At 35.6% G+C, this 12,870-nt stretch overlaps 8 protein-coding genes across 8 annotated transcripts; 2 read left to right on the forward strand and 6 right to left on the reverse strand.

The window, feature by feature from the left end:
- Positions 1-68: 68 nt before the first annotated feature.
- On the reverse strand, positions 69-3,245 carry RAD26 (DNA-dependent ATPase RAD26; the record flags this gene model as incomplete). The annotated part of the gene is made up of 1 exon (XM_003957817.1): positions 69-3,245. The coding sequence occupies one exon, from the start codon at positions 3,243-3,245 to the stop codon at positions 69-71; it is 3,177 nt and encodes a 1,058-aa protein (XP_003957866.1).
- A 365-nt stretch (positions 3,246-3,610) lies between these two features.
- PET191 (Pet191p) lies at positions 3,611-3,937 on the reverse strand (the record flags this gene model as incomplete). Its single annotated transcript, XM_003957818.1, has 1 exon — positions 3,611-3,937. The coding sequence occupies one exon, from the start codon at positions 3,935-3,937 to the stop codon at positions 3,611-3,613; it is 327 nt and encodes a 108-aa protein (XP_003957867.1).
- A 198-nt stretch (positions 3,938-4,135) lies between these two features.
- On the forward strand, positions 4,136-8,200 carry RAV1 (Rav1p; the record flags this gene model as incomplete). The annotated part of the gene is made up of 1 exon (XM_003957819.1): positions 4,136-8,200. The coding sequence occupies one exon, from the start codon at positions 4,136-4,138 to the stop codon at positions 8,198-8,200; it is 4,065 nt and encodes a 1,354-aa protein (XP_003957868.1).
- Positions 8,201-8,251: 51 nt separating this feature from the next.
- On the reverse strand, positions 8,252-9,427 carry CPR7 (peptidylprolyl isomerase CPR7; the record flags this gene model as incomplete). The annotated part of the gene is made up of 1 exon (XM_003957820.1): positions 8,252-9,427. The coding sequence occupies one exon, from the start codon at positions 9,425-9,427 to the stop codon at positions 8,252-8,254; it is 1,176 nt and encodes a 391-aa protein (XP_003957869.1).
- A 165-nt stretch (positions 9,428-9,592) lies between these two features.
- SLM5 (asparagine--tRNA ligase SLM5) lies at positions 9,593-10,987 on the reverse strand (the record flags this gene model as incomplete). Its single annotated transcript, XM_003957821.1, has 1 exon — positions 9,593-10,987. One exon carries the CDS (start codon positions 10,985-10,987, stop codon positions 9,593-9,595), a length of 1,395 nt encoding a protein of 464 aa, XP_003957870.1.
- A 424-nt stretch (positions 10,988-11,411) lies between these two features.
- PMP1 (proteolipid ATPase) lies at positions 11,412-11,531 on the reverse strand (the record flags this gene model as incomplete). The annotated part of the gene is made up of 1 exon (XM_003957822.1): positions 11,412-11,531. One exon carries the CDS (start codon positions 11,529-11,531, stop codon positions 11,412-11,414), a length of 120 nt encoding a protein of 39 aa, XP_003957871.1.
- A 712-nt stretch (positions 11,532-12,243) lies between these two features.
- HTL1 (Htl1p) lies at positions 12,244-12,432 on the reverse strand (the record flags this gene model as incomplete). The annotated part of the gene is made up of 1 exon (XM_003957823.1): positions 12,244-12,432. One exon carries the CDS (start codon positions 12,430-12,432, stop codon positions 12,244-12,246), a length of 189 nt encoding a protein of 62 aa, XP_003957872.1.
- A 96-nt stretch (positions 12,433-12,528) lies between these two features.
- On the forward strand, positions 12,529-12,831 carry MAK31 (Mak31p; the record flags this gene model as incomplete). The annotated part of the gene is made up of 1 exon (XM_003957824.1): positions 12,529-12,831. The coding sequence occupies one exon, from the start codon at positions 12,529-12,531 to the stop codon at positions 12,829-12,831; it is 303 nt and encodes a 100-aa protein (XP_003957873.1).
- Between the last annotated feature and the right edge of the window lie 39 nt (positions 12,832-12,870).

Here is a 12,870-nt window from a genome sequence, read left to right on the forward strand (position 1 = left end):
TTGTTAAATATTAATTTCTATATGTGTTCATAAAATATCACGTTAGTTAGGGCGTGCATTTCAATATATCATCCAGTCCTGAATTCCTCATTAAGAATCCAGCCTCTCTTCTCCTTATGAAAAGTTGCGACAGTTTTCAGTAACGCTCTGGCTTTGATTACATCCTCCTCCTCGGATAGCTTTAAACCTATATTCTCAATAATATTTACAGATGAAGAGAAAAAGCCAATCTGTTTGTTCAAGTGCACTTGGATCCTTTCTAGTAGTTCCCTATTTATGTTAATTTTGGCTAATGCATCATTTTGGGCAGCTGAGCCCTGTTGAACTCTCTTTATATTCGCCAATATCTGTGAAGACCCCAATTGTTTTCTTAGTTTCCCTTTGCTTTTGTTAATTTTCCCAGCTGAACCGAATTTCCCAGTCCATGTAGGTGTACCTATTTCATATTTTCTAGTACTCTTACGAGATTTTCTTAAAGCATCTAAAGCAGCAGCTGCAACCTTATTCGCTTCTTTTGTAATTAGATTAGACGTTGAAGCAGATTTCATATGTGAAGTTACCATATCTTCGTGAGTTTTCGCATTTTCTAAATTGCTTTCTCCGCCTAATAAACCTTCGATCAGTCTATCATCTTCATTCTTCGACGCCTCTTTTTGTTCTTTACCAGAATAAAAGCCTTCAAGCTTAGAAACCCCTTGTATTTGTACGACCTGTTCAAGATCGTCACTCTCAGTAGTTTTCGAATTCTTTAGATTTGCAGTATGCTTTTGTACTTCTTCTGTCAGTCTCTCGTTAAGTACTCCATCATCCCCACCAAGAGAGAACAAATCATGTAATTCGTTCATTTTGAAAAATCGCTTTTGTTTTGGGTCACTCAAAATTTTATTGGTCAAGAACTGCTTAAATATTTGCCTATGATATATTTTCTCCTCTATGGATCCAGATACCATTAGTCTGTAAATTGAAACTTCTCGTTTTTGACCAATTCTCCAAGCCCGCTCTCTTGCTTGCATATCTGTAGATGGGTTCCAATCTGGGTCAAAAATAATAATCCTGTTAGCCCCCGTCAAATTTACACCTAAACCACCAACTCTGGTTGTTAGTAAAAACAGATCATAGTTTTCATTATTAAAACGGTCAACCAACTCTTGTCTTTTGGAAATATTTGTTGTCCCATCCATTCTCAAGTAGTTGATGTTCTCCATTTCAGGATCCTTATAAGAAATAAACTGTTCTAATATGTCTAGCATCTGTCTTGATTGGGTAAATAGCAAAGTCTTATGACCCTCATCCTTCCAAAGTAGCAATAATTGCTTCACTACTTGCATCTTTCCTGATCGTTTAGGATTTCCGTAACTTACATCATCTTCTAATTTATCCTTATCCAATATATCTGGATGGTTGCAAATCTTTCTAAGAATATCAATACCATATAAAACATGCCGTTTCCCTCCCTTTATTTCTGATAGTTCTTTAGAATTGAGGAACTCTATATATTTATTCCTCTGATATTGTGTTAACTTGCAGAATAGTACCATTTCCTTCTTATGAGGCAAATCTTTTGCAACATCCGACTTCACCCTACGAAGTAGGTAAGGCGAGATTATGTCACGCAGAGTAACTGCACATTTATACCCCGTTTGTACCTGGATATTACTTGCATTCGCATAGCCACCCATATTAATGGGCATCACAAACTGTTGTTGAAACACAGGAAGTGTCCCGAGCTTTCCAGGAAGAATGAAGTCAAACAAAGACCATAATTCATTCAGATTGTTTTGAATAGGCGTACCAGACAATATTATACGATTGCGTGTCTTTAGTTTTTTGCACGTTATTGCAATTTCAGAGTTAGGATTTCTAATTTTGTGTCCTTCATCTAGGATTGCATACGCCCAGTTTATCTTCAGTAATTTGTCAGAGTGTATTCTCAGACCAACGTAAGTAGTAATCAAGATGTGACCGTTGTTGACAACCTTATCTATCAATGATACTAGATTCATATCTGATTCTAACGCATATTTTGCCTTCGAGCTTTTCTGGAAGTCATTATAGGAAAACTCATCGGGAGTAGAACGTAATAATATTTGCTCCAGTTCATCTTCAGTCAATTTTTTCTTCATTGACATTCCAGACCCAATAGCATGCAATATTATAGCTCTCAGTGGCGGCCACCAATGATGAAGTTCATTGACCCATTGCTTCATGACTGTTGCGGGGCATACAATAAGAACAGGCCCATTGAGTAATCCCGAGTGATGTAAAGAGGCAACAAATGCAATAACCTGAATAGTTTTTCCTAAACCCATTTCATCACCAATAATTCCGCCAGATTGCTGTTGAAATAGCTCGTAAAGCCATTGAACGCATGTTTTTTGGTATCCAAATAGCAGCGAGTAAATCTCCCCAGGTATTTTAAACAGTTCATTCAACCTAGCATCGGGAATATTGGGATGTGGTTTTCTCCACTCAGGAAGGTCAGGGAATTTATCTACTTTTCGATTGTCCGAACGTTGAGTTATCCACTTTTTGAGCCTCTTCTGGTAAAAATATTCGTCCCCATCATCTTTGGCTTCACTTGGTCTTGAGATTAGTGTCTCCTCGTCTTCATATTCTTCTACATCGCTCGATTCCTCAAATTCCTCTTTTATGTCTTCATTAACTTCGTTTTCGATGTAGTCACTGTCATTTGTATCCTCTTTCTCCTCATCAGTAATATTTTCAAACATTTGTTCGTTTGCTTTTACAAAGTTTTTCTCTTGTTCCTTAGTTTCTTCTTCTGCTGATTCACTAGCTTCTAAATCTAAGGTAAACCCTTTAGAAGAACCAAATGCAGTTATCTGACCCGTTCTGATGAGATAGTCCTTTTCTGACTCATCCTGTTTCCTTCCTTCGTGGGTTACGTTCTTTTTACTGACATTATCTTTCAATAAACGTAGCCTGTCCTCGATATCATTTATATCGTCCTTAACAGACTGGATTTCATCATTTTGCAAAGTATGGATTTGACCTCTCAGTTTCTCTTTAACAGATATCCTAGTTGCATTGTTTAATTTTCTTTCTAGATACCTTTTCTTAGAAAGATGCTTATCTAGCAGATTCTGTGATCTTTCTAACCTTTGCTCCTCTTGTTCTATAAGTTTTCGGTTACTAATAGATTCTAAATCATTTTCGATTTTCTGCTCTATCGAATGTTGTGAAAGGACATTTACCAGCCCAAGTTCCTTTAAATCACCATTACTCATCAAAAGATTTACTGTAAAAAAAGCTTTCGATCGGCGTATTCTACTGTATATCTCTTATTAAAAGTGTACATTCCTATAAAATTGACGAGTCTATAAAGTATATTCCAACCAAAGCGAGATGCCCTCTCTTCATGTGCCAAAAAAAAATAAAGCCTAATTAAACGTTATTATTATACACCTATTTACATTGCATATATAATGCTTGAATTTTTATTTATAGAGCTTTTAAAGACTTTAATTGCTTTGCTGAGTATACAATGCTTATTGTGTGTGTTTACTGGTTTTAATTTCCTTATTTACATGTATTATAGAACATTTGATATTCCACGAAGTGCTGACTGGAACAGTTGTGCTTATATCTCAGGTCAATTCTTCTGCTCACTATTGAGCACTTCAAGTTTATGCATCTCTTGTTTGGGGTCAAACTTTCCTTTGCATAAGTTTTCGTATTCTTGGTCGTATTTTCCTGTAGAAAGTGGTGCATTACCTCTCATCCGTTTCGTCATATCAAACATGCCACTTTTACAGTCCAAAAATGCCTTCATTTGTGCAATACATAACTCAGGTAAATCTTTATTCAGATTAGGATCCTCAAAACATTCCTGTGGCGTATGCCTTTCTATCATAACGCATGGTGACCGTTGCAAACATATAGCAACCGCTTTCTTCTGATCCTTGCAACTTGCAACCATTGCATATGCAGGGTATATCACTTTAGTAATCCTATATGAGGTTGTGATCTTCCGTAGATTTCGATGTTCTTTTCAAAATGAAAGCCTGTTATCACTTGAGCCCTTTTCGGATGGTAGAAGTAATTTATATATTTTGCTTTTATTACTTTATATATAATAATGAAACAAAAAGTAAGGGACCTGGGTCAAGGATAGTCGATGTCATTAAATTTCTTACCTGGTCGTCCTAACTGTAAACAGCAGTCCGTATGTCAGGCACTATGGCAAGGTCATACACTATTTGCCTACTGTTCAGGTAATAACCTTATTATATTTTCAAATCAGTTTACAAGATTACAAACCATATATTTGGATAAAGATTGTAACGCTGTGGATATTAACTCGGAAAATGGATTTATTGCCTTGAGTTATGCCTCACAAGTCGAAATCTATAAGCCAATTCATCAGATAATGAAAAATCCAAAGTGGGCATTTTGTTGTTCAGTTTTCCATGACAACTCTGAAGTTAATTGTCTCAAATGGGGGTCTAATAATGAGCTTGTCATTGGCTCTGACTTCTTATCATTCTGGAAAATCAATGATAACTTTGGGGAGTATGAACCCGTTCTTTTATGGAATAAGAAACAGTCTAAATCAGTCTACAATGTTGCAATTTCACAAGATTCTCAACTGATCACCAGTTACAGTAAATTCGACAGGACAGTAAAGCTTTGGAGAAGAATCTCATTAAGTGGGGATCAAGATATCTTTAATTTGATTTTGTTGCCCCATCCTGATCATGTTACCATGGTACGATGGAGGAAAACTGCAAGCAAGCAATCTGTACAGCTACTATACACATTATGTTCTGATAAGACTCTCAGGATCTGGTCCTACTTGAACATTGAAACTGATAAGCCAACGCTTCAACAGTGGGGAACATTGAAGCTGGATGTAACCCAGAAATACTGTGCGATTCTAGATAATTGGATCTTGGAGAAAGTACTATTTAATGATAAGACCCAGTTCAGAGAACTTCTCCCGACAAAACCAGAATTGGTACTTTTAGGAACAAATGAGGGTAAAATTGAAATAATAGCTTTAGAAAACTTATCAATCAACCCGCTCCAACCAATTAGTTACAGGAAGCTTTTGTCAGTGGCACTCCCACATCCAACCTTTGTTCACCGCCCAACTTATATACATTTTGCAGAAATTCAACCCTATGATGATCACGGAGCAAAGGTGTCCTTAATTGTACACGACCTGGAAGGTGTTATCAGGCATTCTGTCATGGATTTAAGCTTGCTCCTGAAGGAACCCTTGCAAAATATGCGTACTTCTGAGTTTGCTATTTTGCAACATAAATTTACAGGTCATAATAAATCTATTCAAAAGCTTATCAGGAGTAGCGATGGTGAGGCAGTTCTGACACTTTCTAGATTTTCTGAAAATTGTGTCTGGATTCCTCAAGATTTACCGAAAGGAGGAACATCCTTGGTTCTTAAAAACATTATAAGGACGGAGGCACCTATTAAGTTAGCTGTAGTTCATGAAAAAGGCGGTCTTGTCATCTGTTTATTGGAAAATCACAAAATTCAGGCCTGGGAATGCCCAGACGATCATCGAACAAATAAAAAGAAGTCTTTCTTGAAAAGCGAATATCAATTAGAAGCCTTTGAAGTGGAACCTTTATTGATATTGAATACCCCTGAGACAAGGCATAGCCATGAACGACACTTCATAGCAATTATCTTTTCAAATGGTTTTATCAAAGGTTTTGAAGTTTCCTCAAGTAAGGGCATATGTGAAGTTGGGTCTGATTCTTTTAACATAGCCGATATTTTTAACATTTCAACCATAGACCCTGTTCATACGTCTTATATTAGTAACCGGGCCTTGGTCTCTGTTGTGACGAAGAAGGGAGTTGTAACAACTTATAAAGCCATGGTTGACTTGGAGAGAAGATATATTACGTGGATCAAATCATCGGAGCTCGTTACAGGAATGACTTCACCAACATTTGTACGAGGGTCCTCAACAAATAAGCTCTGTACTGTGGATTCTTCTGGTAAGAAGATGTGTTTTTGGGATTTAAATAGAGGTGTTCTTGAATACCAGGAAACATTTGATAATGCTATAGAGGATATAGATTGGACAAGCACCGAATTAGGTCAAAGTATAGTCTCTATTGGCTTTACTGGGTATGCTTTACTATATACCCAGGTACGATATGACTATACAAATTCCATTCCTAGTTACTTGCCCGTAGAAAAAATAGACATTACCTCTAACACTTCTCATAATATTGGTGATTCAATATGGTTAAAGAATGGTATATTTGTGGTTGCTTCTGGGAATCAGTTATATATCAAGGATAAATCATTAGACATGAGCGACCCATTCACAAGTGCATCAGTCGGATCGAGAAAAATACTTTCAAACGATGTTCTGCATCTAAACAGCGTTCTGAATGGGCCACTTCCTGTGTACCATCCTCAATTTGTGATTCAAGCAATATACTTGAAAAAGTTAAAATTGACAAAGGAAATCTTTCTGCGTCTGTTTTTGGAACTGAGAAAGTTGGATTTGCAATCCAAAGATGTAACAAAGTGGCTTCCATCCAACTTAAATTTAGAGTCGAAGAAGTTTTTTATTGAGAGGGATAGGGATTATCCAGTTGAAATTTTTCCAGATCCATATCCTGAATTCAATAGGACAGTTGCCACTGCATTATCTAAAGCTTTGACCACTATTGCGCTTCCATATTTGACTCGTCACCAACAAATAACTCTAATCACCGTTATTGAGTTTCTTGAAGGAATACTTAAGGATGAACAAAGTGTAGATTACAACGGTATTAGATTTTTACTTGGTGTCAAGCTATTTCAGTCTCATAGAAAAGTCCAACAGCATTTATTAATGAGAGACGTCTCGTGGGCCTTACATTCAGATAATAAGGAAGTACTATTGTCTAATCTGAATAATCATATAACATCTTGGAAGAGGGCCCAGCAATATAAAATTGCATTTTGGGCTACTGAAGAAGATCTTCGGAGAAAGTTTGAAGAGATTGCAAGGTTTGAATTTACCAAAAATGAGACCAAAGATCCATCGAGGTGTTCTATTTTTTATCTGGCTTTAAAGAAAAAGCAAGTGCTGTTGAATCTCTGGAAGATGAGTATAGGCCATCCAGAGCAGCAGAAGCTTGTGAAATTTTTATCAAATGATTTCAACGAAACAAGATGGAAAACAGCTGCGTTGAAGAATGCATTTGCTCTAATGAGTAAACATCGTTATTTAGATGCAGCAACTTTCTTCCTTTTGGCAGATTCGTTGAAAGATTCTGTTAATGTTCTATATAAGCAAGTGGGTGATTTGGATTTAGCCATAGGTACCTGTAGGATATTTGAGGGTGATAATGGGCCCGTGTTGGGCGAACTTCTCAGAACAGGACTGCTACCTAACGCAATTTTGCAAAATGACAGGTGGACCTGCAGTTTTATATACTGGAAACTGAAGAAGAAGGAAGTAGCAATAAAAGCATTAGTGACTCCACCGATAGATTTAGAAAATAATAAGCAATTAGTTTCAAAAGAAGAACTAGTTAATAAGTCCTTTTTGGTAGAAGATCCGGGCCTCTTATATCTCTATGCCACACTTAGAAAGAGAAATGTTAAATACTTTATTGGCTCCATAGAACTTGGCAATAAATCAGAATATGGTTTGATATTAAGAGTTGCTGAAATTTTACGCAGAATGGGTTGTAATTATCTAGCTGTGTCGCTAGTAAAGAACTGGAAGTTCATAGAAGCGGAAAGTGCTGTTCGGAGGATAAAGCAGGAGGCGAATATACCTGGGGTAAATAATCTAAATGTTGAACTCACAAGTAGTGCCAGAATACGTCCTAGTTTGTTTGATATGTTTGACAACAGAAAAATTATGTCAAAGCTAGATAATGTTACATCGAACTCCTCACCTGTGACACCAAATATTTTGGAGAATTTCTTACCATCTTCATCAATCTCAAATGTTTCCATCGACAATTCTAGAAGCGGGCAGCCAAAAAGCCTACTTGCTGATTTTATGGGACAAGATGTTGACAGAAATTCAAAGAAACCTACAAGCCTATTAGACGATTTTATGACTCCGAAGAACGAGCAGAAGAAACAAGAATCACCAAGAAATCGTTTGGACAATTTCACGAAGCCAAAGACCAACATTAAAAAGAAGTCCGTGGCAACTAATGCAGCACCAAGAAATTTGCTAGACGATTTTATGTAAATATCTGCAATACCATTGATAAGTTATTTTATATTTATATAATAATGCATTTCAGGTAAAAAATTTAGCTATATTTTTTCTCTGTTTTTCCTTTTTTTGCTCTATGAGTTGTTCTACATATTCAATTTTCTGGTCTATGACCTCATCGTTTGGATTATGCTCTTTGCATAATTTATAGTCGTCTAAAGCTTCATCTAATCTCTTTTTCGATAGATGACAATTACCTCTTCTGTAGTACGCTTTTGCTTTATCCAAATCTGGAACGTCATCCATTTCAAGTAAGTATGTTGAATAATTGATGGATTCATCAATTCTTTGTAAATTAAACAACACTAAGGATAAATTCAAATATAATTTCATCTTTAAGTTGTTAAATTTTATATTATTCTCCTTGTCCACATCCAATTCAGGTAAGAATTCATTAACATATTTTAATGATTTTTTATATTTGAAGAATGCATTTTGATAATCCTTTGATTTAAATAGTAAAGTACCTGATTCCTTGATGATGTTTGTAGCATTGAAAGCTTCACCAAAATTTTCTGAATCAAAATGCGTATCGTCATCGGGATATTCTTCGTACACATCATTACCAATTGGATTATTTGATGCATTGTATAGAGGAATATCCATTGAATCTTCCCATAGGCCGCAATCGTCAATTCTAATACAAGTTTCAGGGAAGGCGTCAGTATCGACTTTGGAGTATTCGATTGTACGAACCACTGATTTTCCATGGATGACTTTACCAAAGATTGAATGTTTACCGTTTAAATGAGGAGCAGGATAAGTCGAAATGAAAAATTGAGAACTGTTTGTATTTGGAGCACCTGTATTTGCCATTGCCAACATGAAAGGTTCGGTGAATTCGCCTAAATTCTCATCTTCGAAATTCCCATAGCAAGGTAATTCCACAGCTTCTTTTGCCAATTCATTCTCGGTGGTATAGATTGAAAGGCCACCTTTACCGATATTGTCATCCTTTTCAAAAGTAGAGGAGCCGTAAAGGATGTCACCCGCTTGTATCATGAAATTTTTTATGACACGATGAAAATAGTTGTTCTTGTAAGTTAGTTGTCTATCATTTACTTTAATATCATTTTGGCATAGATGTAAGAAATTCTCGACAGCTTTTGGAGCTTTGTCTTTGTATAATTCAGCAACTATACGACCGATTTTTTCATCATTGATGGAGATATCTAGATATGCCTTAGGAGAGTCTGACATTGGGTGCATATATGTTCAAGATGGACTGTGGGTAATTTTGGTACCTCATCGATTTTTTTTTCGAGAGATGGAAGGACCACTAGTTTTGACGGCCGAAAAAAATAAGAGTTATATGGTACTACTTACATATAGTATTTGAAGATATGCTATTTACAGGTATAGAGATCAGAGTGTGATGTTATCCTTGATCGCTCTATAGAATGGAATTGCGTCTTTAACGTTCTGTAAACCATAGAGATAAGCCAATAATCTTTCGAAACCGACTCCAAAACCTCCGTGTGGTGTTGAACCAGTTGACCTTAGTTCTAGATACCAGTCTAGGTTATCTTTTGAATGAACGTTTGATTTTAATACGTCGTAGTTATCTTCACGGATTGAGCCTCCTGCGATTTCTCCCATTGATGGGAATAGTAAATCGAAACATTCTACTGTATTTGGGTCTTCGATTGATTGTTTCATGTAGAAAGGTTTCAACGATTTAGGGTATTTGGTTATGAATAGGAAAGAATTATTAAAATGAGTTTTCGTTAGAAATTTTTCCATTTCATATGATAAATCTTGGCCCCACTTTATACTAAAATTATTAGCGTTTAATATTTCAATTGCTTTTGAATAGGTTACTGTTAACCATTTGGAATCCGTTAGTATTAAATTCCAACGATCTTTTGTCTGTAATTGATCACATTGATCCATAGGCACCTGCGAAGGCAATAGAGCATCAGAAAAGGATGACACTAGTTTTTGTATTAGTAATTTAATTGATTGAATTAAGTGGTCAGTGGTAATTAGATTCGTAGATTCTAGTTCGAGCATATAAAACTCCGAAAGGTGTCTTGAAGTATCACTTTGTTCCGCTCTGAAGATTGGAGAAAAACTGAACACGTTAGATAGAGACAATGCTAAGATTTCTAGATGTAATTGAGTGGATACAGTTAGATTGAGGTTATTTTGCTCTAGCGAACTTGCGATGAGTTTGAAAGTTTGATTGTTACCTTCCGTATCATTAGTTGTTATAATCGGTGGGTTTACCCAATGGAAATCTTGTCTTTGGAGAATATCGATCAGGTTGGTTTGTACTTTTGACCTAAATCTTAAAAATGATGAAAGGTATTCAGTCTTATATTTATGTAAATTATTTGATCGTAGGAATGATAATGGTAGGTTTTGTTTCTTTTGCAAGAAACTCAAATCATTTGCATGCGATGATGGTGATAATAATAAGGGATCATTACAGAATAATTCGAAGGGGTGAGATCTTTGAGGAGTCAATTTCAATTGTAAATTTGAGAGAGATATTGCTTGACCAATTTGTAGATGGGTATTGGATATATTTTGAGTTGGTAGTACAATTTTAAGTGGTTGTGAAGTGGTACCATCGAATAAATCTATAAAAGTTAATTTTTTCAAGGAATTAATTGATTTGATGTAACCTTTGATGTTGGGAATGATTTCATTGTTTGAAAGATTTAAATTTGAAACGTTTTGATTAATTTGATTTATTGTTGGATAAGGTAATATTGAATCTTTTAAAATTGATTTGACACTATAGAATCTAATCATACGAAATGTAGTGTATTATGTTTTAGTAAATCAGGAACGACAATAATAATAGAAATGATTGACATCCTTTTTTTTTTTATCACACACAAATTGATTATTATTTCCTCGATATATATACTATTTAATGATAAATATAAGAAAAAAAAAAATTTTGGTGGGAATACGGTGAAAATTCTCGAAAGTAAAGGACATCACAGAGATGGAGACATACACACACACACATAAAAGATGAACCCATCGAGTTGAGAACTTTATTTTTATCTCGAGAATGGAGGAGCATTCACCACAATTTTCCACACAAAATTAGAAAGAATATACACACACACACAAAGCACACATAACACACATACCCTTAAGAGATAGATTCAAAAACATAAAAGAAAACAGGTGGATTGATTAAATAAATAACCACGTCTTTTCGCACTTAGAATCTTTGTAAAGATCTCTTTCTTGCTTGCCATTTGTTGTAAGCGATGGTACCGACGATGGCACAACCAGCACAAAATAGCAGACAGAAGACTAAAATAACACCAGCTGGTAACATTTCTATACTAGATTTTTTTTAGAGTTAACAAAAAAGTTGTAAATGTTTTCTGTTTTTGTTTTATTTTTTCCTTTTTTTTTTTAGTTATTCAAAACAAATAAAAAAGAAGAAATAAGGGAATGTGTTGTTATTGTTTGTGAGTAAATAGAAAACCTTTGTTTTTTTTTGCAAAATATTATTTTCTTTAATCCACAAGAATCTATCTATATTATGATAGAAGAAGAAATGTTCTTGCAAATGAAAAAAAAATTGTGGTTTACTCAACTCCTTTATATATGGTTTTGTGGCAATCCGAGGGAAAAAAAAAATGATAGTGATGAGGAACTGGAAATTTGAGCGAAAAAAAAAAAAATTTTTTTCTTGCCGTGAGGAATAAAAAAAATTTGCGCTTCGGTGAAAAGTGGGAGAGTGGCACACGGAAAGTCCAGTCCAGTGGAGCGCAATGCGCGATTCATTCATCCCATCCATTCATTTCCTTGTCTGCGGTGGTGGTTTTTGCGGTAAATTGCCGCGGATTAAGAAATGTTAAGGACTAAGATAAGACAAGGGCGGGTAAACCAGCCCAGCCCAGCCCGTGAAACAGAGAGTGTTTCTCAGCGGTTCCAATACCCTGCCCAAAAAAATATTAGTTTTGTAACGAAGGAATATATTACGTGTATTCATCATGCTATACAAGTTGTATATACATATTATTTCAATTACTGATTTTGATTCACTGTCTTTCTGTCTTTTTCAACTCGTTCAATTTCTCCTGCATCGCTTGCAAAGTAGCTTGTTTCTTGGCAGGATCTAGTAGCGAAGCCGTGTTCTCGTTCTCTTCCACAAGATGGAATACTTCCAACATCTTCTCACGCTCCACTAGTAGCTTGTGCGCCGTCAACGTGTTCAACGTTGTATTCATGCTATTAGTCCTATTTACTCTTGTTCGTTTTTCTCTTCTTCTATTTGTGCGTTATCATCACATCTATATATATATATAAAGTGCGGAAAAATCAAAATGGCAAACCATTGGAGCGTCTCTCTTCTTCCTTCGTCTGGCGTCTTCCAACTTTCTCTATCCGAGTCTCGCGGAGTCCCAAGAAAAACAAAAATGAATTTACAACAGTTTATGGGAAGATACGTTATAGTAGAAATTAACGATGACAGGTCCTTAAATGGTGAATTGAGAGCAATTGATAACAAAGGTAACCTTCTATTATCCCCCGTATCAGAAAGACTCAAATCAACTAGTTGTGTAAGACAATTATATCATCTATCCGTACCTTCAGATTGCATCAAATCTATTAAAATATTAAAATGATATTCCTTTCACCATCATCACACTGCCGTGTCTAAACCA

The sequence above is a fragment of the Kazachstania africana genome, chromosome 6 (genome assembly GCF_000304475.1).
Source record: "Kazachstania africana CBS 2517 chromosome 6, complete genome".
Classification (NCBI taxonomy): domain Eukaryota; kingdom Fungi; phylum Ascomycota; class Saccharomycetes; order Saccharomycetales; family Saccharomycetaceae; genus Kazachstania; species Kazachstania africana.